Source organism: Paralichthys olivaceus, chromosome 11 (assembly GCF_024713975.1).
Source record: "Paralichthys olivaceus isolate ysfri-2021 chromosome 11, ASM2471397v2, whole genome shotgun sequence".
NCBI classification, from domain to species: domain Eukaryota; kingdom Metazoa; phylum Chordata; class Actinopteri; order Pleuronectiformes; family Paralichthyidae; genus Paralichthys; species Paralichthys olivaceus.
In genome coordinates, this window is record NC_091103.1 from 22,214,924 (window position 1) to 22,233,526 (window position 18,603).

The 18,603-nt window shown below is 43.6% G+C and overlaps 1 protein-coding gene across 10 annotated transcripts in view; it reads right to left on the minus strand.

Annotated features, from left to right (window-relative positions):
• The window catches only part of nectin1b (nectin cell adhesion molecule 1b), a 146,519-nt gene that overhangs the window by 83,471 nt on the left and 44,445 nt on the right, over window positions 1-18,603 (minus strand). For all 10 annotated transcript variants that reach the window (XM_069533993.1, XM_069533994.1, XM_069533997.1 and 7 more), the window contains exons 2-5: window positions 12,888-13,259; window positions 10,822-11,121; window positions 9,630-9,747; window positions 5,098-5,249 (exon numbers count right to left, since the gene is read on the minus strand). In XM_069533993.1, coding sequence (XP_069390094.1) covers window positions 5,098-5,249; window positions 9,630-9,747; window positions 10,822-11,121; window positions 12,888-13,259 — 942 coding nt within the window. The remainder of the gene's footprint in view (window positions 1-5,097; window positions 5,250-9,629; window positions 9,748-10,821; window positions 11,122-12,887; window positions 13,260-18,603) is intronic.

The window sequence follows — 18,603 nt, forward strand, 5'->3', positions numbered from 1 at the left end:
AGTTAGCGCTTTGGGGGCCGTAAGTGGAATCACCTAAAGGTTTGCATACTGACTGACCCAGAGCTTATCTGATATCCTCACTTGCAGCTCATCCCGCAGATGTGGCAGGAATTATGCACCGTCTTTGACTCCATCCGGCCCTAGTTTGACAAAGATTAGCGCTGCTGTGTAGGAGAGTCAAGGTTAAAAAATATCTCATCGAGTTTATAAGATTACTCACGTGGGTAAACAAATTAATTCTGCAGTGAATGTGCGGCTTTAGTAAAGGGACATTTTCCCACGTCACGCTGCCTAGTATTAAACCACATGCCTCCCCTCTCAGGGCAGATAATGACATAATTGTAAGGCCATCCTGACAAAATGGCCGTTCATCACGTCCCATTATGTGCTGGGAAGAAATTTAAGATGGCAGCATTGATTTGTTTCGAGCACAGAAACAAGAGTGTGATGTTGGGAAAGCTGATTATCTTAATGAAAGGCTGAACCGCTCTCTTAAGTTGGGGAGGATCTTAGAGTTTAACCACACTATCGAGCGCTCTTCCTGTGGCTTCCTCTGCAGCAATATTTTACAGGAGTTTGACAGGAATTCCTCCATTAGACACTTGAAGCTGCCAAGAATGAATCGTCAAACACAACTTCTCAATGTGAGGCTGTTTAATTGTCTCTATTTTTTCACGTGGCCTCTGATAGCCACTCGTAATTAGCTGATTAATCAGATCTGACGACTTGTCAACTTTGCCTCAGGAGAATTCTGAACTGAATGTGAATGAGAGAGGTTTTTTCGAGAAAGAGGTCATAAGAGGTCAAATTTGAATCCTTATAGGGGCTTTGCAATCAGGAAAGCTTTACGACAGCCTCCCTTCTTAGAAGCTCATCTCTCTTGTTATAGATCTTCTCCTCACGCTCTCCATTTTCTCTCTGACTTCCCTTTTTCACCTCTTTTTCTGAGAGCAAGGATTGATTAAAGCAGGAGTGTGGTTCATTAGATTCTGACAAGCGACACCCATATCTGCAGAACACATGTCCTTGGAGAAAGCCGTCTTAGTCCATGTGACTTACCATAGTCGATGGCATCTCCACAGCAAACATCATCCCCAATCTAATTGAAACAAGGTGCTGTACAGCCCCGCTATCTGCCGAGGTGACACTTCTGTGGCTCCGACAAATCCGTCCATGAAAACTGAGGAGCTTGATTAAAACCTGCCTTACTACGCTGCTCCATCAGTGTGATAGAACAGCTTTTCTGCGATACAAACAAATTTGACATTTTGGTTGAGTTGTTTCTCTGGCAGGTGTATATTGCTGTGTCAGGTTCAAAATGAACTTTAAAACGAAAACAAAAAGTGCTGCCATGATCGAATACATGGAAACTAGTAGAACTGTGTTGGTTCAAAGTAGGGCTGGGCAATCAACCAAAAATGGTTAGAAACGGACATTTATAACCTCTAACTGACTTAATCTTGATCATGTCAGTTAATACTTTCCCCGGTGTGTGCATTCAGGAACTGTCGAGTTTCTGCTACGTTTATTTTGCAGCGGCTGCCCAGGTACCCCTGGGTACCGGGCTGCTGCATGTCCTCCCTGCTCACTTCCCCACTGACCAATAAACAACAATAAACACTGACACTAATCAGAAGTTATTACTGAAATTTACTTTGTGTTTGTCTGATGTCGCTTTAGGAGACACGGGAAAAAAAGCCCAACATTTTGTGTGCACGCAATGATCAAAACAATTGTTCTAGAGGTAAAAGTTCAAAATAATTGTGATATTGATTTGAAGTCATAGCTCAGCACTACAGCTGAAAAACCTTGAAACTTTGTTAAAGTGGCAAATCCTTTATTGCTCTGATATAAATGAGCGCTAAAGGCTAAGATGGCTGAGTTATTGACTGTCGGAGCACAGAACTCTCCTGGTTGCATCTACATCCAAAGGCCATTAAAATGTGCCCTTTAGACAGGAAATTAAATTCCGATGTCATGTTTTGCACTACGGTCCAGAAATCGGTGGCTCTGTGCAGATATCAGCGTGGTCACCTTCCTCTTCCACAGACAACGCTTCCATTACTGAGGCACGCTGCTGCAGCCTTGAACAGCAGCCAGCAGTGGGCTCTCTCACCTGCCACGTCTGAGCCCGGCTCGTCTGAGGGAGGCACAAAGATGCTCTTTGAAGTTAATGAAGCATCAGCATACTTCTTTACCTCCGCTCCCGGGTCATTATGCGCAGCCAGTGTCAAGGCTGCACCGAAGAAGCGCTTCAAAGAATTAGGTGGAAATGCCATGCTGGGCTTCCTGTTCAACACTTTGTTCATGTCATCATAATCGATGTAAAGTCGACCAGGAGCTGAAGAAATGTCCTCGTGATGGCGAGATTTCCTTTACACGTGTTGTGGTGTTTTCGCTGCAGTGTGGGAGATTATGCTGACGAGTCTGCATTAAGACAGGAATAGGCTAGCATTTCACAACCTCAGCAAAGAGCGGTGTGTGATTCCATTGTAACGTATACATGTAGCGCCTGTATGAGACACAAGGACAGACAGCTCTGTCCCTGTTTGTGCTGCTGCTCCCCTCTCTGCATCCAAACCGTCCTAATGTCTGACACTCAACCAGAGCCGTTTGTGAGCTGTTCAGCAATCTGACAGGACGCCATGCTGGAGCTGAGGCTCTGAGCGGTGCTTTAGGAAGGGAGAGGCTGCCTCTCTTCCCTTTAAATTGTCACTGTTACTATGGGAACTGGCAACATGCTATAAAGGCTTGTATAGGACCCTTTGGGTTTGTGTCCTAAAAGCAGGCCTTTTGCCACTGAACAATATAGAACAACACTTGCAGTAGGCATCCAGCCAGTTTAACACTTGAGAGGATACAGACTGTCAGGTGCTTTGTGATATTTAATATTCAGCATATGCTTAAGCATGATGGTATAATTAGGAAGGGAGGAAAAGTGACAATCAAGATTAGGAAAGGAGACAAAATTCAGAATGTAATGTCTGAATGCAGAGCCAAATCTCAACCTGCCTGTTTGGACATGGCTGTTAGTTTGTCCTGTCATGATGCTGGTTGCAGTTTTCTTTCTGAACATGTAAAAGTGTAATTGAGCCGTGGCCGCAAAGATCGACTGCGGGACTCAGTCCACTGAACCCTGAAGCTTCTGCACCGCTGCTGCGATGTTCACCTGTTTATTCAAAGTTCAGTGAAGCTCGACTCAGTATGCAGAACCCAGACCGAGTATGACATTGCCGTTGTCATGAATGCACCATGCCGCTTACATTGATGAGTCCCAGCCACTGCATTAACAGAGAGCTGGATACATGCGATATTGATATTGAACAAATCGCTTGTCCAAATCGTACCAAAGTCCACACTGCCCTTTCTTGGGCTTCAAACAGAACACGTGTGGGCTGCCGATAACATGAACAATTCTCGGGTTATGCGAGCCACATAGACATTACTCACATAGAGATTTCTGGAAGCAGATTAACCCAGGGTATTAATGAAACATGCAGAGTGACAGAGCAGAGGAACGACTACGACCAGCAGAGATTTCACATTGTCACACTCAAAAATGCACTTCTTTTAATCTGCTGCTGAACATTGTTCTGAATGTTAAATACAATCTTTAGATTCAATTCTGTACGCAAACAAATTAAAACTGAATGCACTCAAATTATGTGCCCACACACTGTTCACCTTACTCACTCAATAAAAATTACATGGACAAAAGATGAGAATAAGCAGTGAGACTTCAGGGACAATAGCAATGTGGCTTGTTAATTTAAGCAGTCAATGAAAAAGCAGGAATAGAAAATGACCTTAGTGCCTTTGTTTTGCCTTTTCAAAGGATGTAGTACTTTATGCCAAACACTACAATCTCTCTGCAACACAATTACTCAATAGAAGCTGTTGCAGGGTGATTTCCTGACGGGAGATTACTTCCTCTTTTCCTGTTTGATAAGTCAGGGTTGCTCCTGCCCCCTTTGAGATTTCTATTATCATTCCACGGATCCGCCTACATTGGACGGGCAACTTCTCGTGATGCAGCTGATGACATCACATCCTACAAAGCTGCTTTGTCCTGGCGTTACCCTTATAACACACTGAAAGGGAGGAAACATAAGGGGGGGGTATGCAATGATACTGTAAGGCACAGCTGTTCACTTCACAGCGAGCAGAGCGTTCCCAGAGACGCAACGTGAGTCAACATGCAAAGCAATGCAAGTTAGAACACCCCCGCTTCCCAGAAACCAAGCAGTGCAGAGAGAGAGAGGGGGGGGGGGGGGGGGGGGGGGGGGGGGGGGGGGGTCTTTCCAGTCTGACCAGAGCAAAACTGTGACAGTATCCCAGTACCACACACACACACACACAGCTGGTACCAATAGAGGAGGATCCCCACATTAGTAGCAAGTATAGCAGCGCAGATCTGGTATATATTGTATCAGGGGCTTTGAGGGCAAAATATCGTCTCCTATGGATGAGAACCCAGAGGAACCACAGTGCGTGTGTGCCAACAATTATGTGGAAGGCCGGGGAACTGCATCAGTTTTGTTCAGCATTTTGTTTTCCCCAGAAGACAGAAGACGGAGAGGAGACAAAAGAACGAGCTCAACTGCAAAATGAGGCGCGGGCTGTTTGGAGACATAGACAGAGCATGATGCGAGCAAACTATGATCAATACAGTACCCTCACCTCAAACCCCCATTTTCCTTGATGTTACTTTAGGTGCTAATAATAGACCGACTTTATATCTCTCCCACACATGCGCCTGGGTGCATAGCAAGGCAGGGTGGGAGGGAGCGGCTGTTGTGTTCTCACAGTGTGCGTTTGGAGCTCTCATATACAAACCCAGAGGCTTTTTTTCTCATCTAACCTTCCACACAGCACAGCAGGGAGCCTCGTAGCCAGGGCAGGTGTGAAAACCACATCAAAACACAGCCAATCAGCGACTATCTCCTTGTCTGTGCTTGGTTCATGGATGTATGCATTTATTAAGGAGAGTAGAGGTCTGATACCAAAGTAGTTTTTTTTTGTGAGAGTACTGTATTGATGGCAAGCCATGCCAGACTGAGAGACAGAGAACGGAAAAGACCACGTCAATCAACCTACCTGTGATGTTAACGTCCACGATGCCGGTGCGGGTCCCGATGCCATTGGTCGCATCACAGACGTACGTGCCGGCCAGGTCGTAGGTCACCGGCCCCTTAAAGAACAGGGTGTTGTTCTTGATCTCCACGTTACTCGGCAGGGAGCCGTTCAAGCTGTGGTGAACAGAAGCAATAATACAGACGCCATTAAAAAATTGCAGAAGTACATCAGACGAAAAAAGAATTTAAACTACAAATCCCTCTCTGCAAGGCAATTCAGAGTGCATGAAAAATACATTCTGTAGTGCCAAACAAACCTGGATGTGTGTTGGTGTGTGTGAGAGATAAATACCAGGAATATTTGACAGCGCTGTATTTCAGCCATCATCCATCAAGCCCAAACAAAATTATGAGGACAGGGATTCCCAGCAGGTCCACACAGGTAAGACATAGCTGATGCCTGAGGACACTGGGTTTTTTTCGGCATGTGAAATACAAAACAGACTCGGAGGGTAGACGGGGATGGAGGGGGGTGTTTAACTACAGCACAGCTCACATGGCTGAGCTCAAAAACCCATGGGAGCCGTCAGGAGAGGCAGCTGATCAAGCGATGAACGCAGAATCTACCAAACGCAGGGCTGTCAATGAGAAGTGGAGCCCGATCCTCCTGCCCGAGGTGTTTGCCTTCATGGTTCACGCTCAGAGCCCGCTCATGAACCTCTGATCAGGTCAGCGCACTTCGGGGTCACGGATCATGAGCTCATCAACGCTCCGTACTATTATCTAGACCCATTTTATGGAGCCCCGAGGCTGAGAAAAGGTATTAAATTTCGTGGCAATTAGCCATTTCCTGTTGCCTTCGCCTCCGACAAGCTTCATCAGCTGCTCTGAATGGATCCAAACTAAGTAGAGCTGCAAACATGATAATATTAAACAGGTCCTCTGGCGGGTACGCAGTTGGCTGCTGGGCGTCAGCGGCAGTTTTTTTTTTTTTTTTGAAACAATCCTCACGTCACTTCTGGGCCTGCTCTCCGTCTGCTAACACTCTGACATCCGCTAGTGTGTGAGGACATTAAAAACAATGTAATGCTCCATTTATTAGAGCGAGAGGAATACAAGATGACATTACACAGGCAACACAATTAGGCCTCACGCTAACAACAGCCACACATCAAACGTTTAAGCTAAACACTGAACAGGCTTTCACTAACGGAGGAGAAAGACACTGTGATGAGTTTATTTGTTAATGAATCTGTCATGAAATATCAATTACCAACAGCTGATCCATTTGTGGTTAATTCCACAGAGAAATCTTTCACGACAAGTCAAGATTATTATTTTCTCTCTTTCAACAACGTGTTCAGAGAAAGATAGATGAATAAATAAAAGCTACGGCCGAGTTTTTTTTTCTTTCCCCACCGACCACCTGTGTGAAGGGCTTTGGCAATTGAACTGCAAACAACCCTGAATACAGTATGTCACGATTCAATAATCAGTTACCATGTGAGCCGCTATCAAATCCTGAGTTCTGCAAAGCCAAATTGATTTGCTGCAGAAATGAAAGGCTGGCAAACTGTGATTCACCACAGAGAAACCAGAGATGTCTGAATTTGTATTAACCATCTGAACGTGTGTGTTCATGCATGTGCGGCAGTGTGTGTGTGTGTGTGTGTGTGTGTGTGTGTGTGTGTGTGTGTGTGTGAGAGAGAAAAAGTGTGTGTGGAGCCTGGAGCCTGAGGGGCAGCAAAATGAAAGGCTAACAAACAGCTTGAGAGTGATGCAGATTCTTTGATGACTGACTGGCTGGCTTATGTGCATGCATATACCTGAATATAGATGTGGGTGACTTAAAGACTCCATACATCAACCCACCATCCAGATTTCATAGATGAGTGAAGATGGATTTGAAACAAAGACATGTATGTACACTATGTGCTACTTAAAAAACAAAATTAGAAAATGTCCTTATTTATATAGAGATTTAAAAACAACCGATCAGAAGAAATGAATTAATTATGTATCTAGGTTATTTCACAAGATTAATACATATTTACAACAAATCATGACCCAGGGCGAGTACAAAACTATGTTGCTTTGAGCAATTAAACAATTCAACGGTCAATAGAATTATTGACATCTGCAGGGAATATGTACTTTTTGTGATTGGAATAAGAATGAAACTGTTTCAATTCACTCTTGCTTTTGAACCATTTTTGAGAAATGAAATATTAATATTGTGAGCAAAGCATTTTACATCAGCGACCAATTTCCACCTATTTACACCATTAATGACTCCAATGTGGTCAATTTGTACAGTATTTCCATCTTTGGGCCTGTTTCTGCAAACAAAACAAAGATCTTTGCTCTATTACATAATTCAGCAAGCTATTTCTCCAATGAACATGAAAGTATCTGCTTAAAAGATACATTACTTTATAACCTCTGTGGTGTCTGCACTTCTTCTTTTAGAATTATGTAAAGGGCCACTAAAAGTAACTGTAGGTTTTATCCACAGCTAATTGAACCAACACTTGGTGGCTTTTATTCGACGTGATTAATAGAATCCCATTTTCACAATGAAGATAAGAAAGCCACAGCTAATTAGAGCAGATTTTGAGGTAATTACACTGCGAACAGCCATAATAACAAAAATATGGCTGCTTTTCTTTATAGCTACATCCCATATCTCCGAGCGAGTTGAACAGCTTTACGCGAGAGCTGGAAAAAGATTTTCAGACAGTCAACTGATTGACTTATTTGTAATAGTAAACAATTCTTGAGCCCTCTCATCCCTGGATTACTATTCCAATGCCCACTGAAAGCAAGAGTTCGCACACAATCGACAAATGAGCACAGCAAGTGAATAATACCCTACAAGTAAAAAATCTCAAAAACAAACAATTAAGTTCAAACAGGAGGCGTCCTTTGTTTTAGTCAAGTCTGCCGTTTCGTCGCAGCTCCACATTAACCCGTTTTTGAGAAAAAGCTTTGAGATTATGCTCTAAGAAAGAAAAACATTGGCTTCCCCAAGGATTTAATATATGTACAGTAAGTACATAACGCAGGGAGAGGAAGACTGTAAAAGAGATTTACATTTTTAATTCTAGCTTCCACAACAAGCCAACGATGGAACACGATCCATAAACCAAAAACTAGCACCTCTGGACGTAACGTAGATCTGTATCAAACACCTTGATATTTATTGGATTCGGCTCCACCTCTACCATGTTTGTGTGTGTGTGTGTGTGTGTGTGTTAAAGTGTGACGGAATCGTGCCGGCCTGTTCCGGATCGTTCTGTCACAGTCCTGTGCTGACCTCCCCAGCGGAGCCCTAGGGAACCTTCACAACAGATTTGGCATCTCATTTTCAGTACAGCAATGGCCGTCCCCTTGTATCTGTCAGCACAGTGCCCTCGTCTTTCCAGATCACATCTCTTCACCCTCCTTCTTATCTCCCTAAATCTCTCTTTGCCGGTGATAAAAAACAAACACGCCGAGTCGTCTCTATCGTGTCTTCTTCCTCTGCTGCTGTGTGTGTATCGCTGTTACTGCCCTGGAAGCTGAATCTATGCATAAGGACAAATAATGAAAAAAGGTAAAACAAAAACCTCCCTCTTACTCATTAAAATCCAACAATGGTCTGTTCATCCACATCCACTCAGGGCATGTGACATATTTTACAAACCAACCTTTACTGCACAATTACAGGACAAATAGCAACATTTATCTCTTGATTCCATTGTATAATATTTTCAAAACCACGATAAGTTGCTTGACGTTCAAAGAGCTGCACCAACTTCTTGTGGAGATCAAGTCAAGGGGGGTTGATCGGCGCAGATTGCAACAAACAATCCTCCATTGTGGTTGTATTCCTTCCACGTCTCTGTGCTTTTATTTGAACAGCATCATTTCCTCATGACCATCTTTCATGCCGTTACTCACAGCACATCGAACCGGGGGTTATTCGGCGATTCCCGTTGGTGCACTGCATCTCCCCTGGTTTGTGGATTTGCAGTGATAACAATTGTGATGCCTGGCCTGCGGTACGCCAGCCCAATCCCCCCGTCCTAAACCCCCAGCTTCATTGCGAGGAACAGACCGCTGACTTCCCTGAGAACACGACGACACTGACGATGACGCTCTCTTACCCCTCCACCACGCTGGTCCGCAGACTTCAAAGCGAAACCCCCCCCCAAAAGCAGAGCAAAGTGTGCTGTGTTTGTTCTCCCAGTATCTGTGACCATCAGGCTGATAGGGGTGAGGGCTGCTGCCGTCAATAGGCCCATTGTGCTCTGCCTCAGGTACTGGTCTTATCTTCATTACACGCAAACAAACACATAAACAGAGTCACATTTCTACAGAGGAGGAAGGACGTATGCGTGTTTTTGTCTTTGTTGTATAGCTATTTGCTTTAAAATAAATATCAGAAAAGAACACAAAAATGCCCTTCCACAAAAAAACTTGAAATCTAAGACGAGTGAAACAACACACAGCCACTGTGTTGTCTCATCTCTGGAGCCTTGAGGGGTTTAGCTGGGGTTTATTCAGACTCACAGTTTCCACTGGTAGATGGTGACAGGGGGGTTGGCGTCAGCTTTGCAGGTCAGCTTAACATCCTGACGGTTCAAGTACCAGTTTCCATCGAAGTCCTCGATCTTCACCTCAGGTTCATCTGAAAGGAAGGATAGCTAATGTGAGTTCATGATATCATCTGAATCGGGAGAAGCAAAGCAACAGTTTGGGCACCAGATCGTTACATCTTCCAAGGAGGGGATCTTTTCAACTGTTTGTTTTGTTGTTAACAGAATCACGATTTACACCAAACCTGGTGGCAAGATAGATCCTTGGAGGAACTCATTAAATTTAGGTGCGGATGTGGATCAAAAGGTCGTATTATGTCACTTTCTTTATGCCAAATAATCAAAACACTTCTTTCTTTATATTTCTACAATAAGAACGAGAAAATAATGTGTAGGATTGTTCAGCCTTGGAGGCGCTTTGCTGAAAGCCATTCCATTTATAGAACAGTAACGCTTTAAAAAACAACAATCGTTTCATTATTCTTAATGTATGTACACACTTTAAACCATATAAGCTTTGCTTCTATTTTACACTAATACTGACAACTACGATATAATGTAACCCACACGTGTGGGACAGATGTGAAAGAGAAGAAACTCTACCAAGAAAGAAGAAAACAAACGGACGTTATAGCAGAAAACGATTCATATCATCAATAATTATCATTATTAATACATTTCCTCACTATGTTCCTACAACCTATGAGGTTTATATTGATATATATTGGACTTTTGTTACATTGCTATGGATGAAAATTATATTGTGATAGTTATTGATATTATTTATGCCAAACCACTGATCTGCACAATGTCTGCACATTTTTAAGGAACATATTTCAGGATTCTAAATCAATTAAAACCTCTAAATAAATAAATCCATAATTTTCTACTTTTTGATGAAGTGATATTTTCATGTATCATTAATACAAAGTCTGGCGATTATTTGTTTAGGTTTCTCGTCCCTTTAGATAACTGGAAGTTTCTGAGCAGCTTAAGAAGAAGATCTTGATCTTGTTTTCAGTAAACGATGGGGACTTGTGTCCTTTTGCAACGTGTGGGTGCATGAGATCACAAAATCAAGATCAAAACAGGTTAAAAAAAAGACTGAACAACAAATCAGTACGAGAATGAAAAAAAAATGACTGTGTACTAAATCAGATTCTTACACTGCACGTTGAGCACCACGCTGTCTGTGATCCTCTCATTTCGATACGTCACGATACACGTCAGCTTCTGCTTGTGGGTCTCGCGGCTCGGCACCACCACATAGTTGCTCCGTACCGTCACCGTCCCGTTTTGGTTGCGGGTCTCCTGGAAAGTGGCCTCACCCTTCAACCTGGTGTCCCATTTGATCACGCTCGGTGGCTTGCCATTGGCTGACACGCAGGTGGCGACGGTCATTTTGCGTTTCTGAGCCCTGGCAACAATCGTGGGCGTTGTCAAGGTCATACGCGTCATGGGCCGAGCTGTTGAGAAGAAATGTTAAAGAAATGCAATTATTGAAAAGTAATTAAAACTCATGTCTTATCTTTTCCACTTCCTCTAAGATCAGTCTTGGATTTGATCGAAACTTCTGTTCGAAGTAAACAAAAATAAGCAACAAAGATGAAAAGTGTGACTCAAATGAGGCGAAGTTTAGTTTCTTCTCCTCCTCAAAGCCGACGCAGTTGTCAAAGCTCTCACACGTGTAGAACCCACTTGGCTACCCAAAAGCACAGTCATCCAATTTGAATCCTTTGTGAGTTGCCAATTAACAATCTGCTCTCAGTACATCAAAAGGCAGGCACGAGTGAATGCACAACTGAACGAAATAGACGATGAAGAGGCCTCTTTGAACGCTGCCGCTCGGTTATCTGCACACAGGTTCATGACGCTCACTGAGCCGCAGAAGCCTAAAAAGGGCCTGAGAGGCTCAGTGACAGAGACTGGGGACTCGGAGCAGACGAGGAGCTCTGGCAACACTGAGCACTTAAGCCAAGTGGCTTTTCTTTACTGGGATTTAATGGAAAACACACCAACACTTAATGTCTAATTACATCTCTAATCAGAATCAGTGCACAACCTTTTCAAAACTGCCTCTTTCCAAGACAAACGACATCTCAGGGCCCTGCTTTCTTTACACGAGACAAGATTATTCAAGCCAAATTACACACTCTGAAGTGGCCTTATTGATTTCTGTCTCACCTGCCATTTTTATTGACCGCTCTCTGCCGCGGTTTCCTATTTTATCGGTGCCATGTGGGTTCAACTGGGATTGGAGTTAAACGGCATGTCACCCCAATCATCATATCAGCAATCCGTCAAAATGATTTTCATTTGGACGCTGAGCATGTGAGGTCCGTGATGGAACAAGAACATCAGCCGTCGACTCGAGCGTAGCGGGGAGCCACGGCACTTTTAAGTGTAAACAGCACATTTGTAATGTAGAGCTAAATCAGAGAAAAGGCCCCCTGGTTTCACCCTCCATTACAACAGAGCCTGTGGCTACACTGACTGCTCAGGTGTTTCCTTTTAGTCCTTCAATAAAAAAGGAAGATGTCAGTTTGACCTCGTCTTATCAGATTCAGAAAAATGTTCTTTTTTTCGGCCTACAGTCAAATTCAGGTGACAGGTTTACATCCCTCTGACTGTTCATCAGGCATGTGCCAACATGTCAGAGGAAAATAGCTCCAAGCTCTAAGATGTAGAACCTGATATTTTTTAACTTTATCTCGGCTCAAAACACAATTACACACGATTCACTCACTGCAACAATCTGATCGGTAGATTATGTACATGTTACAGGCAGAAACTGAGGCACATAATACTGAGTGCAAATACATCAGACTGTGGCCCTAAATGTAGATGCTGATTTCACAGTCTCTGTCCAGTAAAGGAAAAGAAAAAAAATGCATCTCCTAATTTGTTGGAGATGTTTGAAAATGAAAATTTGACATTCCAGCAATACATTTTTTTTTCATAGGCAAATGTCTAATACAAGTTGCCTCAAATGCTGATGGGACTTGAATCAATCTTTGAAGATGATAACGATTTAAGGAAGACAAAAATTCTGTTTGGGCCAAAAACACATAAGAAATCTATGCTGAGGGTTTAACCACTGCCTCCACAGAGATAAATGAGACCTCAATAAATAAAAGAAACAAACTACATGACAAATAAAAAGAACCAAAGTTAAATGTGTAAGATTTTGAATAGTATTTTAACATTTCCCTATATATCTACATGTTCTTACCAAACACGGTGAGGTTGACCATGTTCTCCCGGTTGCCCGCAGGAAACGTGGTGTACTCGCAGATGTAGGCAGCTTCGTCAGACAGCTGCAGGTTGGAGAATACGATGGTGGTGTCCTCCAGCGAGGGCGTGCGATGACGCACCGCGGCCTGCTTGAAGCTGACCCGCTCCTTAAAGGGAGGCAGGACGGACACGCCGAGCGCCGGGTTGGCTATGGCCACGTTCTGCTTGGTGCCGTTAAGGAGCTTCTGCCAGGTGACCTGAGAGATCTTGACCGGCGGGTTGCTGTTGATGAAGATGCAGCGCAGCTCCACTTGTGAACCCACGAAGCCGGACTTACTGGAGTCCATCTGTACCATCTGCCCATTGCCAGCTAGAAGTCACACACACACACACACAGAGAGAGGGAGGGGAAAAAGAAAACATTTAATTACGATTAACAGGTGTCGAGGCCAAGCAAAGCACTCCATTCAATAGCAAGTACATGCACTGAAAGTCAAGGAGTCAATTCAGCCTCCTAAGTAGTGCATGCACGCACAACACTTGTAGTCAGTTCACAGGATTTGGCCGCACACTCGCCTTATGCTACATCTGCTCCCTATACATCAGAGTAGAAAGTTGGTACATGGTGATGGTTGTGTGCGAAAGCTGTGGGAGTAGTTATTAACATAATGGCCACATCCATACAACCCTGTCTTTGTCACCGAGGGTGCTGTTTCTGATGAGATGGGAGGGCCGAGCGAGAACCAATGCATCACTAATGAATGAGTACAAGGGCAGCGAGTTGGAACCAAGGCATCGTCTGCTGTGTTCCCCTCCACCTACCCAGCAACACACTGGCTAGGGCCATTGTCATTTTAATTAAATTTTACTCTCAAATACTTCAACGACAGCCTGGAGCTCCTATTAAAAGAAACAATGTGGAGGCCTGTGTACGCACACAAACACAATGGGAACACACACATTAGCTTCATAAAAAAAACTCTAATTATGTCGCCCTCTCTGGTATCTGAGCCTGAGAGGAATTTGGTTGCCCAAAAAAGGGTCAATTAGCAAAGACGGACCCTCTGTAAACTCGCCTGTGGTTCAGTCTTTCATGCTGATGATGACCTTATGCTAAACTGAAGTGTCGCCTCCCTCCTCTCTCAGGCCCATCTGCTTTCCACTTGATGCATGGTATGGCCACAGATTAGCAGTTAACACCTTTCAATTAGATACTAATTGAAAACCACCCAGCTTTTATGTGGAACTGAAGAACTGACAGTGATTTTGATCATCCATTTATAACTTCAGGCATTTATAAAGTAAATATAACAACTAGTTTTCACATTTGAGAAGCCGCTTCTCTCTGTTTTAGATCATCCATCCAACATCTATACTGCTTATCCTTTGAGGGGCAGGGGGGCCGGCAACAAATCCCTGCGGGATACACCCTGGACAGGTCGCTCACATTCACACCTACAGTCAATTTTAGAGTCTCCAAAGAACACACTCTCCAGTCTTTGGACTTTGGGAGGAAGCCAGAGAACCTGGAGAAAACCCATGCAGACACAAGGGGAGTCTCCGACCCTGACTAAAACCTGAGACACTATTGCTGCGCTGCCCTGTTTTTAAACATTGTAAACTGATTCTTTGGCAGTTTTATTCTGTTCAACATTTGAAAATGTAAAACTTGCCTCTGTGAAACTGAGATAAGAAAGCTATTTTCTGACTAAGTAATTACTTGCTTCATCAAAAAACAAATAGCAGAATTGATTGATGAAGGCATAAAATAAGAGATCCAGCTCTCCGTGCTGCCTTTCTATTTTATGACTTCAATATAAGTCCTAGTAAGTCTTAACTGTAACTTTCATAGACTTCTGCTCCTGGGGTCTAAAATATCTGCAGTCTGAACAGACGTGTCACTGAGCGGCTGCAGGGCTCCTGCATCCTGTTGTCTTTGACACATCTTTGTTATCTCAGGCTGTGATTTATGTTCCTTTCCAGGTGAACTCTGATGACGTCCCGTTTCCTGGACCGACAGCCCACCGACTGCACTTGTATTTACAAGCAGCTGCAGCTATAATGATCTCCTATGCACAGGAAGACAGACTGAAGTTCCTCCGTTAATCACACCGGAGTCATAAAGCCACCAGTAAATCAAGTCATATAAACGGAGAGGAAATAGGTTGCTGCCCCGAGTGGAGGAGCGGGCGCTGCATGCATGCACCACAAACAGAGCAGCTCTTTAACCCTGAGTAACTGCGTCTCAATGATGAAGAATCCCTGCATTCAGAGATAAAAATTCCACAGGGGGCTTTAAAATGTGTAAGAACACATGAGAGGGATCCATTTATGTATACACCCGCTGAATACAATATCTGATGGAGTCTATCTTCTGCTTTAGAGGAAACTGAGAAGGGGGAGCGGTGTGTGCGTGCTGGCTGTCAAAGTGCCTGAGCAGCATAGTGTTGTGAAGATTTTCCTCATAAAAAACGGAGGTAGTCAGCCGAAGGACATTGGGGCACAACACATGCATGAAGACGGGAAATAGTCGGAGGAGATTTTAACTGGAGGACCATTAAGATGAACAATGTATGTCTCTCTGTCTCTCACAGTGGGTGCTCTCAGGTTGAATGGCTTACGCTGGAAAAGCAGAGCATTACGAGAGAAAGGTTATTTCTATCCACGGTTATCTGCTTTCACTCAGCCTTCACCGCCGACATCAAATCCCATAAAAAAACAAAGTGACAACCTCTTGCAGTTGCTGAGTGCACATCATCTTTCATTTCCTTCTGACCACATTGCCAGGACCTTACTCTTATAGAGATTTAAACTTGTGGGATTTTGAAGATGACAGATTGATTTGCTAATGCAGTTTGACAGGGAGGACTGGCAACCTTGTCATCCGCACCCTGAGAAACACCTGTGTCCTTGTGCACCTCGGGGCAAAGCTTTACCCCATTTTATCCCAGCTTAGATTAGCAGTTGTGGCAGCTATAGGATGATATGATTTGAAATAGCAAACACAATTTACTGTGTGACAACACTAGTTAAAGTTTAATCTTAAATTTAAGGGGAAGTGAGGGGCTGTAAAAACTCATAAATATGTACCTGTCTAGACCTCCCCCCCTGCTTGAATGCTAAAACAATACTGGCAGGGCCTAGTTTTATGAAAAGCTGCAGCTCCTCCCTGCATTTCTGTCTATACCCCTTCCTCCTTTGAATCTGATGCTCCCCTCTCTGATTGAACCAAATAAACAGCAGCTCGCACAAATGGAAACCAGAGGAGTAGGCATAATTACGCAGCCACAGAGCCTCTCCGCAAAGGACCAGGGGCACCCACGGGGACCCCTTTCATTCAAGGACTGGAGGAGACCTTGGCTGAGTGCACAGTAAAGCTTTAATTACAGACTACACCACAGAGCAGCGAAGGCAGAGGAGAACAGAGCTGCGTACATGCAAGAGGCATTAAGGAGGTAGATTTTGTGGGGCCAGCGATACAGAAGGAGAGGTGGAAAACAGAGAGAAGGGGAAAGAAAGGCAAATGCAGTGCAGATGCAGAACTGGCGAGCGGGAGAGCGAGACAAAGAGGGAGGCGGGGCTTTCGGGAGATTTGTAGGTGTGCTGTGGGTTTGAGGCTGGCCGCTGTCGTAGCTCGAGCTGCTGCTGCTTTGTTCTCCCACTGACAAGAGGGTGACTGAGGGGGCAGACATGCTATAATACACCTGAGGCTACACATTACCTTGAGAGTTGCCAACGGAGAGAAAGGAGCCCTTATTTCTGGATGGAAAAACAACACGAACAAACAAAGTGTGCCCGAGCTGGCAGGATATAAAAAATGAAGGAAGTGCGGTTTGATTCGCACCAGGTGAGCTGACTTGGATGGAGAGGGACATAAGGGGCAGTATTAAAACAGCTGCTGTACCGTCTGGCCCTGCACTGATAGTGAGAGACTCCCAGGGCCTCGGTACAGGACTGTTTACAGAACTGTAATATGATCCGGCTCGTCAGGCAGCGAGGAAAAGCATGTGCTTTGTGTTGTTTGCATATGGCGCTCCGGACAATGCATGATGCACACTGCACCAAATAACAGCCTTCAGTCTAATGGCCTCCCCATGTTCTGCAGACAATTTCCAGGGAAAAATACAGAGTTTTTTCGGAGGTAAAACAAATATGAAAAAAGAGCAAGTCTGATTTCTCTTGATAAGAAATCAAAAATAAATGAGAAATTAAAGTTTCAACAACAAATACATGACTTGTTTTCATCTCTTTGTTCCCAGATATTCTTCTGATCATGTTAAACCAGACTCTACTCGTCATATAAAAGAATAAAACACCATAAATCCCTAAATTGAAAACCAGGGCGCCATCTCCTAAAGCCTAGGAAGCTTCTTTTCCATAAAACAACTGCGATTTGGCAGCTCATCCCGTAATGGATATGTAATGCTATTGACTTTTTTTTTTCTTTTTTTGCAGCTGAACTGGCCAACAACCAACACTATTTCAAAAGACAATTATTGGCTCGTTTAGCATTACTTTGGCCCAAGAAATATCCACTTGAGCCTGAGTCAAACAAAGTTCAGCATTATTCACCTCTTGCTGCAGCAACGTGAGAAAGGCAAAGATTAAATAGGACTGAATGCATATTTTAGAAGAAGCACTCATTAATGTCTTCTATTTAAAGCTGCACCGGGCAACTTGGCTCACTGTCAGTCCCAAATGGCAGCTCGGCATCGCTGTTTGAAGTCAGGAAACTTCAAAACCCCAGAAAATGAGCAATGTGATGCCATTAAACTGCACTCCTCTTGGACTTAAATGTCGTCCTCTCTGTGGCTTTTTGGGGCAGAGATGAAGACGAGCTTCTTCTTTTTTTCACTGGACCAGGCGCTCACTAGAAAGGCAAGACTTTGCACTTAAAGGCAAAGTTTTGTCATATCTGACATCAGTGGCATTCATTTTGTGGAGATCCAAGTATCAAACCACCGTAACGTCACCCGTTGGTTTGTGAACTGTGGTTTGTGAAGCTGAACCAGAGTTTGGCATTTTGTCCAGCACTATCTCTAAACCAGAAGTAACCATATTAGGAGAAGTGGGAGGGGGTTGTAGCCTGACTGAGAGTTTGCCATCTTGCACCAGAAACCTGCACCCGAACTGTCGATCACATAGTTTCCAACGCCCCACTTCATACAGTCCTTTATCATCATACATCATACGTAATTCACAAATTGGACATCATGTTGTATTGAAGAAGTGAAACTAGAGGTCGAGATCATAAACTCTATGAAAATGTTACTGTTCTGATTGAAATAAGTCACCTTTAAATATCTGTTAATAATTAGCTAATAATTTGTTTTCTTACTGTCAAACAAATTGCTTGTTTTCAGTAATGTTCCAAATAATCTTGTACTGTTTTGTTAACTATTTGAATATGTACTGTACTGTACTGTACTGTACTGTACATGAAGCAAGTGATAAGTAACATTATTTTCTCGTATCTTGTATCATTGCTATAGAAACTGATTTCTTTCAACCAGTGGCGTATCCCTCTACTCGCTTCACTTTCCCCCTCTAGAGTCTCCATCCATCTTCATATAAGCCTATGTTTGTGTTTCAGGCAACAGAAACCGGTGTATTTTGATGTAAACTTTGTGTTAAATACAGATTGAAAGCTCATCACACCAAGACACATCACCTCCTCATGCTTGCTATGGTAACATCTTTGGTACTTAAGTGGG